The sequence below is a fragment of the Entelurus aequoreus genome, linkage group LG14 (assembly GCF_033978785.1).
Source record: "Entelurus aequoreus isolate RoL-2023_Sb linkage group LG14, RoL_Eaeq_v1.1, whole genome shotgun sequence".
NCBI classification, from domain to species: Eukaryota; Metazoa; Chordata; class Actinopteri; order Syngnathiformes; family Syngnathidae; genus Entelurus; species Entelurus aequoreus.
Genome location: NC_084744.1, coordinates 27,036,800 through 27,049,183, shown reverse-complemented (window position 1 = coordinate 27,049,183; position 12,384 = coordinate 27,036,800). Strand labels below are relative to the sequence as shown.

The 12,384-nt window shown below is 37.6% G+C and overlaps 1 protein-coding gene across 2 annotated transcripts in view; it reads left to right on the top strand.

Annotated features, from left to right (window-relative positions):
- LOC133664598 (oocyte zinc finger protein XlCOF6-like) overlaps nt 1-11,578 on the top strand; it is a 183,537-nt gene extending 171,959 nt beyond the window's left edge. Inside the window, exon 4 of one of the 2 annotated variants that reach the window (XM_062069358.1) lies at nt 8,785-11,578. In XM_062069358.1, the coding sequence (XP_061925342.1) occupies nt 8,785-10,466 (1,682 nt within the window). In that variant the 3' untranslated portion in view covers nt 10,467-11,578. The remainder of the gene's footprint in view (nt 1-8,784) is intronic. The other variant, XM_062069360.1, reaches the window with a different exon arrangement.
- Nucleotides 11,579-12,384: the final 806 nt, after the last annotated feature.

Below are 12,384 nucleotides of genomic sequence, written 5' to 3'. Positions count from 1 at the left end.
TGTGTCCAATCCTGCATATGATGTTTAAAATTACAGCATTTATTGTCCTAATAAACACTAAATCAATATTCCTAATTCAAATGTTATACGTATTACTTCATGTAATTTTAAATAAAATTTTAAACCCACTAAAACTGTCTATAAGTGAATTAAACGATAATTTTATAACTCAGAAGAGACATTATTCCATTTCTTTATATTTTTTAATTTGCAATTATTATTCAACAATATTCAAAGCAAACCGTTGTAATGGTTATAGTCATACTCCTTGTCCATGCACCGACTGAGAAAATAGTGCTATTTACCCAGCACATCATTTAAATGTCATTTACTGATTCTTGCATCTTGGGCTTTTTAAACTATAATTTGTGTCTGTCAGTTACATGCTGTCATGCCACACTTTTCACTTATGCACCTTGACTTCCTGTCGTGTGTGATAATCTATAAAATAAAAGCGTGCATATATTCTCGTTTGTTTATTACTCGCATTATACTATCAAAAGTCTGTAGCTAAATGATAGCTGTTGTGATTGCCATGCCTCCTTATTTATTCTATGTTATGCCATTATCTTATCTTAGCTCAGCACCCAGATGTATGGTGTACTGCAAATGTCTAAAAAAAAATAACCCAATCTAAGAATGTTAGACTACACTTTAAAGTTAAACCGACTTTAAACTTTCACGTAATACATTCATTTTCAAACTTCCGCTCCCAATGCTCCACACACATGTGCACATCCTAAGAGATAAGGCGAACGACACTCGAAGAGCGTTTTTTCTTCTTTTTTTTCTTCTTCCTCAGCCTATAAACATGTAACTTATTTTATATCACTTTATCATGCTATACATATCGATTCTTATTATATTTATTAATCTAGGTTTTTATTTGTTCCATTATTTTAATTATATATATATATATATATATATATATATATACCAGGGGTCACCAACCTTTTTGAAACCAAGGGCTACTTCTTGGGTACTGATTACTGCGAAGGGCTACCAGTTAGATACACACTTAAATAAATTGCCAGAAGTAGCCAATTTGCTCAATTTACCTTTAACTCTGTTATTATTAATAATTAATGATATTTATCTTTGTGGAAACACTGATCATCTTAATGGTTTCTCACAATAAATATATATAGAAACAGATAAATATCAATATGCAACACTTTATTTTTATATTTTCACTAAGTGCACATTTTTCAAATTGAACATTTTCAAATGATCACTTCTAAGACAGTCTTGTGAAATCACAATATCCCATTTTAACTAGCTAGCCACTAACATTTTTTTTTAACAAATCATGAATTACTTTGCACCATGTTTGTACAAATAATAACTCATGTAAAATACAAAAGTAAACTCTCAAATTTTTAAATCATGTCACACTTTGAACTGGACACCAAATCGGTTATCTGTTTCTTTGTCAGTTAGTGGGAAGCCTGGCATTGCATGCTGTTAACTAGTGAGTTGTACTCTGGTGTGTAACTTGACACTGCAACTCTGAGTGAGTCTTGCAGATGTGCATCAGTGAGGCGTGTTCTGTGTTTGTTCTTGATGAAGTTCATGTCAGAAAAGGCTGATTCACAAAGATAAGATTTTTCCTCATTGTTTGCGGAACCTTCTTAATCTTTTGGACATATTTTCACAGCAATCTGGCCTTAAGCTTAATTATGATAAATGTAAAATGTTAAGGATCGGAAATCTAAAGGGAACGTCCTTTCGAATGGAATGCAAAGTGCCTGTTTTGTGGACAGATGCACCAGTTAACATACTTGGTGTTGTTGTCCCAGAAAATCTGGAAGATCTAGGCTCAGTAAATTATGATAATCGACTAAGAAAGCTGGACAAAATTATGCAATTATGGAAAGGGTAATACCTAACTTTTTATGGTAAAATGTCTATTGCCAACTCGTTAATTATTCCTCAATTTATTTATTTGTTTTTGTCATTACCAGCTCCATCACAAAACTTTTTTAAGATTTATGAGCGGAGGGTCTTCGATTTTGTCTGGAACGGCAAACCAGAAAAGATTAAAAGAAAGGTTTTGTACAAAGAGCATGAATATGGGGGCCGGAACTTCTCAACCTTGAAGCTATGTGTCTGTCTTTAAAAGTATCAATTGTTCCAAAGATGTATTTAAACATTGAGTGGTACACAAATGTCCTGTTGGACAAAAAACATGTACTGTATCAAAAGAAATTGTACCCTTTTTTACAAGTGATCCCCTCCCAGAAAGTCTGCTGGGAAACATGGCGGGGTTCATAAAGGAAACAATCCACTCATAGTGGTGTTTTTAATTTTATGTGCCAGAAAAAAGAGACGATATTTTGCAGCAGATAATATGGATGAACTCTAATATTGTAAAAGATGGAAAGCCTTTCTTTTGGAAAAATATGTTTGAAAGAGGAATCATTTTTGTCAATGATATTATCAATGAGAATGGTAAAATTATGAAGTATGATGAATTTAGAGCTATGTATGGTGATGCTTGCTCAAGCTTTTCATTTTATCAACTAACTGGAGTAATTGGGAAAAGATGGAAACAAATAATTAATTATGGAACTACTAAATTATTAGTTTGTAAACCTCTAATAAGAAATTCTAGTTGGCAAAAAGGAACTCAAATAAATAGAAAAATATATAATTTTTATTTAATAAAGAAATCTTTGAAGGCTGCCTCATACAACACAAATGGAAAATGGGAGGACTTTTTTGACTGCCCGTTGCCATGGGATGCCATATTCAAACTAATCTATAAAACCACTATCGATGTGCAAAATCGTTATTTTCAAATTAAAATTATTTATAACTTCTTACCCACAGGGAAAATGTTAAAATTATGGAATATGACAGAGTCAGATGATTGTCGATTTTGTTGTCAGGAGCCTGAATCCACCCTGCATTTGTTTTGGTATTGTCATATTGTGTCTTTGTTTTGGGTGGAAGTTGAAAAAATGTGTTTAAGGATTGGTTTGTTTATGAAGCTTAATGTGGTTTCTGTTATTTTAGGAGAGTTCATTGACCATCATGATTTAGTCAATTTAATTATAGTACTCTGTAAAATGTTTATTTTTAAGGCCAAAAACAGATATTCACTTAGTATTACTTTCTTTAAAACATTTATTCAGTATTTTCTAACTTTAGAAAGTTACATGGTTGAAAACGATAATGATGCCAAAAAACATTAAAAAAAAGATGAGAAGTCCTCAAAGGCTTATTTTGAAAGTATAATTATGTTTATAGATTATATGATATCTGTTGTTGTGTTCCCTAATTTGAGTGACCTGGACATAATCTGGACTGTACATAAATGCTTATTTTGAAAATGTAATTTTGTTTATAAATTATATGCAATCTGTTGTGTTCCCTAATTTTTTTCTGTGTACATGAATGAAGGTGTGTGTTGCTGAGTCCGACTTGGACATTATCTGGACTGGGCCTGGTTTAAAAAAACCTTTAAACTAATCTAATTTCATTGACAACCTGGTCTGTTGAAGATAAGGCCCTTTTTTAAAAAATAAAATAAAATAAGATAAATAAATAAAAAACATTTTCTTGGATAAAAAAGAAAGTAAAACAATATAAAAATAATTACATAAAAAATAGTAATTAATGAAAATGTTAGTGGACCAGCAGCCTATACAATCATGTGTGCTTCAGGAACTGTGTCCCTTGCAGATGTGTTGTCTATGTTGTGGGAACCAGAATATTGGTAGCAGAAAGAAATAACCCCTTTTGTGTGAGTGGGTGTGGATGAGTGTGCATGGGGGAGGTTGTTTGGGTTGATGCACTGATTGAAAGTGTATCTTGTGTTTTTTCTATGTAGATTTAATTTAAAAAATGTTTATTTATTTATTTTTTATTTATTTATTTATTTATTTTTTTAGAACAGGCCCGCGGGCGACTCATCTGGTCCTTACAGGCGACCTGGTGCCCGCGGGCACCGCGTTGGTGACCCCTGATATATACACTACCGTTCAAAAGTTTGGGGTCACCCAAACAATTTTGTGGACTAGCCTTCATTTCTAAGAACAAGAATAGACTGTCGAGTTTCAGATGAAAGTTCTCTTTTTCTGGCCATTTTGAGCGTTTAATTGACCCCACAAATGTGATGCTCCAGAAACTCAATCTGCTCAAAGGAAGGTCAGTTTTGTAGCTTCTGTAACGAGCTAAACTGTTTTCAGATGTGTGAACATGATTGCACAAGGGTTTTCTAATCATCAATTAGCCTTCTGAGCCAATGAGCAAACACATTGTACCATTAGAACACTGGAGTGATAGTTGCTGGAAATGGGCCTCTATACACCTATGTAGATATTGCACCAAAAACCAGACATTTGCAGCTAGAATAGTCATTTACCACATTAGCAATGTATAGAGTGTACTTCTTTAAAGTTAAGACTAGTTTAAAGTTATCTTCATTGAAAAATAAGGACATTTTAATGTGACCCCAAACTTTTGAACGGTAGTGTATATTAAAGATTAAGATTAAAGATTCAAGTACCAATGATTGTCACACACACACTAGATGTGGTGAAATTTGTCCTCTGCATTTGACCCATCCCCTTGGGGAGCAGTGGGCAGCAGCGGCGCCGCGCCCGGGAATCATTTTGGTGATTTAACCCCCAACTCCAACCCTTTGTTGCTGAGTGCCAAGCAGGGAGGTTATGGGTCCCATTTTTATAGTCTTTGGTATGACTCGGCTGGGATTTGAACTCCAACCTACCGATCTCAGGGCGGACACTCTAACCACTAGGCCACTGAGTATACTGTATATACACATACATCATCGGGTCCCTTAAAAAAGTGCTATTTATATATATATTAATATATATATATATGTGTATATCTTCAGTTTACATTCTTCATTTCATTCATATCTTATTTCAATACCCCCACATTATCTGTCGTACGCTTTAGTTTATTCCATTTTGCATGAAATTATTCTTATTGATTTCTTCCTATTTCTTAATCTATTTTTAAACATTTCTCTCACTCCTTCACCTCTGTCGTCTTTTTGGAATCTTTCACCTGCCAGTGTCCAATATTTTATATTTCAATTATTTTTATTTGAACCTATTTTTATCTGAATCTCTTTTATATTCAAACCTTGTGGTTTTTACACAATTTGTACCTGGAAAGATACACACTTAAACAAACAAACAAGTTTGCAGCGATCTACCACCAATGGTATACGCTGACAACACGAAAACCATGTTTTTCCACATGCACATCCATTTGTCACTTTCTCATCTTTTCTTCAACTTGCTTTTTCTCTTACAAACATCCTCTATCCATCTCTTCCTTAAACTGCAACACAATGTTTCTATGTCTATTCTCCTCTCCTAGAAACCATTCACGTAAGGTTATAAACGTCCCTTTTTCCATGTTTTCCCAATCCATTCTCTTCACCTTTCTATTCTCCTCTCCTACTTCCTTTCTTTCTCTCTCTCTCTCTCTCTCTCTCTCTCTCTCTCTCTCTCTCTCTCTCTCTCTCTCTCTCTCTCTCTCCCCCTCTCTATCCACACTACTCACAATAAAACTTGCATGTAATTCTACATGCTCCAGTGTCACAGAAATTTAATTTCTTTGTCATTTATTTCAATTATTATTTCTGGTTTACTTGCTGTTTGTTCACTTAAGTTATCTTAACTTAGTATGTTCTTATGATCATTCTGATCATTTTCTTTGTCTTTTGGTGTGGTCTTTGGAGATTTGGATGTCTCCTGACCTAGTAATGCTGAGTAACTTTGATTGTTGTTATTTCTTTTTTTTTCAGGACAGTCTCGGGCGAAATGTCCTTCTTTCCCACAACACCAACATGCAGCAGGGTGTAACTGCTGTTGTTGTTGTTGTTGTCTTCTTTTTTGGTTGTAATAGATTGTAATAGACCATTTCAGGTCTGCGTTTTTTTGGGTCCCTTTTTGATCTTACTGTTGGTTGCTCCGATACACTTTCATCGTATGGTGGTGGATTTTTTAATTTGTTTAACGCTGATCTACGTTTTGTTATTGTTGGAGCGCTGAGTGTGGCGGCTTCTGTCTGTACTTCTTCCTCACTATCTTCCCTTACAACTTGCCTATTTCTTCTCCTAACTGGGCCTTTCTCATAAGCCTTTCATCTCTCTTGGCCCTTTATTTTTCCTCTTCTTTTCATTTTCTTTCCCTTTCTCCTGTTCTTCCTTTTTTTGAGCCATCCTCATCCAGCACTCCAAGTGTTCCCACCCCATTCTGGCCAGTTTCTTTTGTTATTTCCGCATTTTTGTATTATTGATTCCCGCAGTTATAATACATCACCTGCTTTGAGGCGTCCGGTAAATTCATGTTTTGAGATCCAGTCTTTGAGAAATTTCAGTAAGTCTGGATTTGTTTTTTCTACTGCTTTCCAGTCTTTACATTTTAGCTCGTCTTTTGGACTAACCTTTGGTTTACTTGTTCCATTTCCCATTTTGAGAATTTGGAGTAATCCGTCGTCCCCTACAGAGCCGAATTTATAAGGATTACTTTTTATTTGTTGTAAGATAGTGGTTTAATTTATTATTGTGGTACATGTCGCTTCTGCTGGAGGTTTCCCCCCAGTGGAGGTGTCTTGCCTAAAGCCTCCACAATAACCCACTATTACTTCTCAAAACTTTAGTATGGAGTGATAGCCTTGTGGCGATCACTCCCACACACTCTCTCGTTCACACCTTTTACACTCGTTTTACGGAAGTTTCAGTTTTCGTGGACTCCGCCGTCCTTCTGTGGCCTCTGCCGTCCTTCTGTGGCCTCTTCTGTTTTAGAATTTTCGGTTTTTACGTGGATTCCGCGGTCCTTAATTTGCCTTATTTTCAATGTTGAATTTTACGGAAATTTCATTCTTTGTGGACTCCGCCGTCCTTCTGATTCTTGGGGCGGGGGCCGAGAGTGTCCAGTTTTGTAACAAAGATGTCCGATATTATTGTATTAAAGGCAGAACTGTAAAAGAGCATCCGGACATAGCTCTGCTGTTGCTCCATGTGGTGTAGAGCAAAGTGGAGAGCCACAGTGATTGCATACTTAGTAGATCTGTTCGCCTGATATGCAAATTGGTAGGGGTTGAAATATTGGGGGAGATAGTCCTTAATGGGCTGTATAAGCAGCCTCTCTAAGCACTTCATGATTACCGGGGTGAGGGCCACCGGGCGGTAATCATTCAGGGTGGTTTCGGGAGACTTCTTCGGCACCGGGATTATTATAGCTGATTTCAGGCAGGACGGGATGACTGCCTGGGCCAGGGAGAGATTGATGATCCTGATAAAGGTGGAGGTGAGCTGGTGGGCGCACGCTCTGAGCACCCTGCCAATACTCATCCTGTGGTCCGCCTTAGCTTTTTTGATTCCTTTCTTCAGGCCAGCTCGAGCAGCCCTGTTTAGAGCTCTGTCACCTGACCTAAAAGCAGCGTCGCGGGCCCTGAGGAGTGAGCGGACCTGGCTGGTCATCCAGGGTTTCAGGTTAGGGAAAACCCGGATGATTTTATCGACAGTCACATTCCCAATGCAGAACTTGATATAGTCCAGTACAGTTCCTGTGTAAGTCCCAGTGTGTTCGGCTGAAACAGTCCTGTAGGTCTGACAGAGCATTTTCAGGCCAGGTTGTAACTGTCTTTATGGTGGGTCTGACTCTTCGTCTGAGGGGGGAGTAGGCTGGAGAGAGCAGGAGGGAAAGATGGTATGACTGGCCGAGATGGGGGAGAGGTGTGGTTCTGTATGCGTGCCTGATATTGGTGTAAACATGTTCCAGAGTGTTCTCTCCCCTAGTAGAACACTTTACATGTTGGTAAAACTTTGGCAGTACAGTCTTTAAGTTGGCCTTATTAAAGTCCCCTGCAATAATGTGAACACCATCCGGGTGGACCCGCTGCTGTTCGCTTACGGTGTTCAGCAGGAGAGAGCGCTGTGTTCACGTTGGCGTCGGGTGGTATGTAAACAGCCGTGACGATCACTACAGTTAGCTCTCTCTTACAGACATGTACTCGAGGTCTGAGGAACAGTGTTGGTCTATGATTGTCCCGTTGTTACACCAGTTATCATGCACGTAAACACAGAGGCCCCCTCCTCTGCTCTTACCAGAGTTCACAGTCCTGTCCCAAAAAGTGCGGCCAGCTAGCTTCAGGCTAGCATCGGGGATCCTCGGGTGAAGCCACATTTCAGTGATGGCCAAAACACAGCAGTCACGAACATATCGATTTCCAGCAGGTTTTAATTCCAGGTTGTCCGTTTTATGCACCAGGGATCTGGCATGGCAGAGAAACAGGCTCGGTAGAGGTGGCTTGTGTGGTTGTTTCTTTAGCCGTAGCATAACACCGGCCCTCCAGCCCCGTTTCTGCTTCCTCTACCTTCTCTGACTGCGCCGCCTCCCAGACCCGATAACAATCCACGGAGAGCCCGGCGATCTTGCTATGTCTTCTGGGATGTTGTGCGTGTAGTGAAAGTCTCCGTAGACCGCTATCTGGTATTGGATGCCGATATCCAAAAGTGTCTAGCGGGTGTACTAAGTATACACAGAACCGATAGTGAAAGCACAGGTAAGAAAGAAGTAGGAAAACAATAAAGAATAGCACTGAAGAGGAGAGCCATGAGCCGCTGCAATTGTGCGCGCCGCCATCTTAAATGCTGTAAAGAGCAGTGTGTTTGTTTTCAGGCCAATTCATATAATAACATGTTTTTTTTAAGTACATGTAAACATACTGAATGCCTCATGTGACTGAGCAAATCTGGACATTTGTCAAGCATGTCTGTCATTTTGTGTCCTGCAGACGTCTGTGAAGAACAACATCTGCCTGAAAAACAGGAGTGTAGCTTCAGGATGGTGAAGGAGGAGCCATCAAAGAGGAAGACCAGACGCCACGGACCCTCTGGCGTCTCCTTTTCCTCTTTGACACAGACCCTTACCTGTAAAAAGGAAGAGGAAGACTCACTGACCCCCCACATTAAAAAGGAAGAGGAGGAACACAGCATCAGTCAGGAGGGAGATCATCTAGAAGGACCGGTGGAGTTCCCAGTGACTGGTGTCCCTGTGAAGAGTGAAGATAATGAGGTCAAAGGTGAAAGTGAGGAGAAGAGAGAGGCGGAGCCTCCAAGCAGCAGCTCAACACAACACATGACAACAGAAGCTGATGGAGACCACTGTGGAGGATCACAAGCAGACAAGCTCTTAGCTCCACTATCAGATAGTGAGGACACAACGTCACACTCTCCTGACACTGATGATGAAGACTCTAAAGATGATAAGACATGTCACACTGACAACACTCACTTCAAATGTTCTCACTGTGACAAAACCTTTAAATACCATTGTCGTCTGAAAACACACATGAGAACACACACTGGAGAAAATCCTTTTCCCTGTTCAATATGTGGTAAAGGTTTTGTACACAGTCACTATTTGAAAGCACACAAGAGAATACACACTCGTGAAAAACCTTTTATCTGTTCAATCTGTGGTCAAGGTTTTGCACACAGTGTATATTTGAAAAAACACAGAACAAGACACACTAGAGAAAAATCTTTTACCTGTTCAATCTGTAGTAAAAGTTTTGTAGAAAGTGGCAATTTGAAAGTACACATGAGAACACACACTGGTGAAAAACCTTTTTCCTGTTCAATCTGTGGTAAAGGTTTTGTAGAAAGTGGCAATTTGAAAGTACACATGAGAAGACACACTGGTGAAAAACCCTTTTCCTGTTCAATCTGTGGTAAAGGTTTTGCACTAAATGACACTTTGAAAATACACATGAGAACACACACTGGTGAAAAACCTTTTTCTTGTTCAATCTGTAGTAAAGGTTTTGTAGAAAGTGGCAATTTGAAAGCGCACATGAGAACACACACTGGTGAAAAACCTTTTATCTGTTCAATCTGTGGTAAAGGTTTTGTAGAAAGTGGCACTTTGAAAGTACACATGAGAAGACACACTGGTGAAAAACCTTTTTCCTGTTCAATCTGTGGTAAAGGTTTTGTGCAAAATGACACTTTGAAAAAACACATGAGAACACACACTGGTGAAAAACCTTTTTCCTGTTCAATATGTGGTAAAGGTTTTGTAGAAAGTGGCAAATTGAAAGTACACATGAGAACACACACAGGTGAAAAACCGTTTTCTTGTTCAATCTGTGGCTTATCTTATTCAAGGAAGGAACATTTGAAAGTACACATAAGAACGCACACTGGCGAATATCCTTTTTCCTGTTCAGTCTGTGGTAAGGGTTTTACAAATAGTGTCAATATGAAAACACACAAGAGAACACATACTGGCAAAAAAATACATTCCTGTTCAATCTGCAACAGAAGCTTTTGTAACCAATCATACCTTGTAGCACACATGAGAAGGCACACTGGAGAGAAAGTGGTGAGTTGCAGTGTGTGTGGTGAAAGATTCTCTTCTAAGTACCAGTGTAAGAAACACAAGTGTGCTGGTGAGAACAGCAGCAGCAAATGAAACTGCAGGATTTGAAATAAACTGTCAAGACTTTAATTTTGACTTTCTAACAACATCAGCACATATAACATGTGTGACATTGTTGTTTGTGTAACAATCTTTTTAGTATGCTTCTACATTTATAGATTATATATTTTATGATTGTGCTTTTTTTCAGTCAAATACATGCATTAATATGCAACATTGTGTACTTTTATTAAAATTTTAACAGAACATTTTGACTGAAAAGGTGAGTGTTAACAGTACACGACATATTTTACATACAATAAACATTTTATGTGTATATATATATACATCATACAATTTTAGGCTTGTTCATACTAGTGTTGTTATAGGTGTTTGAAATATTGAAGTGTTACATAGTTTTATTTGTAATTGTTAATGATCCCATAGATTAGCACCTTTATATGATATACATATGTACTGGTTCACATCTGAAACATCTTCTGGACCACTTCGGGAAGCATATTATTTACTTTAGACATCTGAACCATTTATACAATTTTAAAATGTGTGACTTTATGAATTATTTGTTTTATTACTCTCTTTTTGTAATATGATGATTGTGTTGTGATTGTTTTATATGTATGTCCCCAGACCTTTATGCAATATAAAAGTGAGAGAAAATAACTGAATTGTTTGTGGAAGGATGGTTTTGTTTTTACAAACTTACATTTGTGGATAAAACAAAAACTCCCATTATTGTGTTTTTAAAAAATGTAATGTTTTTTTTTTTTCTTCTTTTTAACATCCCCAAAACAATATCAATTTCAGAAAACAAGTTTGGAGTGTCAGGCAAAAGCCAATATTGTACATCATCCCTCAAAGATTTACTTTGCATCCATTCATAAAATAAACTGTTCATTTTGTTTCCCTATCACAGAAAGAACAAGTGTTGTCTTTAATTGCAAAACAACATCCTAAAATGTATTTTAAGTGGTCAAATCCGTTTTGTTTTTTTTGTTTGTTTTTTTTAAACGCCTTTGCCTTTGAAAAATGGAAACTTTGAAATTATTTGTATTTTTTGTTTGTTTGTTTTGTTCCACAGAAAATACAGCAAAGAAGAAATAGTAAAGAATTGTCTAATTTCAGTGTTTCAAATCTGTAATATTGTGTCCATCCTCCAAAAGCCCAGAAAGTTTAGAAAATAGTTCTGAAAAACATTATATGCTGTATTTAGAATATTTTAAACGAAAGCTTTTATTTATTTATTTAATATGTGTGTCTATTTGCAGGTCGTACTTAATGAAATTTTCAAATAATAAAATACTTTTATCACTCAATAAGTGCATCAGCGACCAAATGCTTTTTTCAAACCATTGCTGTACAAAGATGGATTTGTTTCTCATTTTAATATAACAACAATTCCATAGTGGAGTATTGTGTGTGATGAAGTTGTGTTTGTAAATTAGTTTCCAGTACAACAACACTTGCTGGTAGGGATGGGTACCGTTCACATTTCAACCGATACGGCACAAAATTCCGGGACTTTGGAATCGACACCAGTCCTCAACTGTACCACTTTTCGGTACTTTTGTGTGTGTTAATAATATTACAATGTATATTAGCATCAATCTAATAATAATGGATTAGATTTATATAGCGCTTTTCTAGACACTCAAAGCGCTTTACAGAGAAGTGAGAACCCATCATTCATTCACACCTGGTGGTGGTAAGCTACTTTCATAGCAACAGCTGCCCTGGGGTAGACTGACGGAAGCGTGGCTGCCAGTTTGCGCCTACGGCCCCTCCGACCACCACCTATCATTCATCATTCATTCACCAGTGTGAGCGGCTCTGGGGGCAAGGGTGAAGTGTCCTGCCCAAGGACACAACGGCAGCGATTTGGATGTCAAGAGGCGGGGAGCGAACCTGCAACCCTCAGGTTTCTGACACAGCCGTGTCATGACAAATTTCT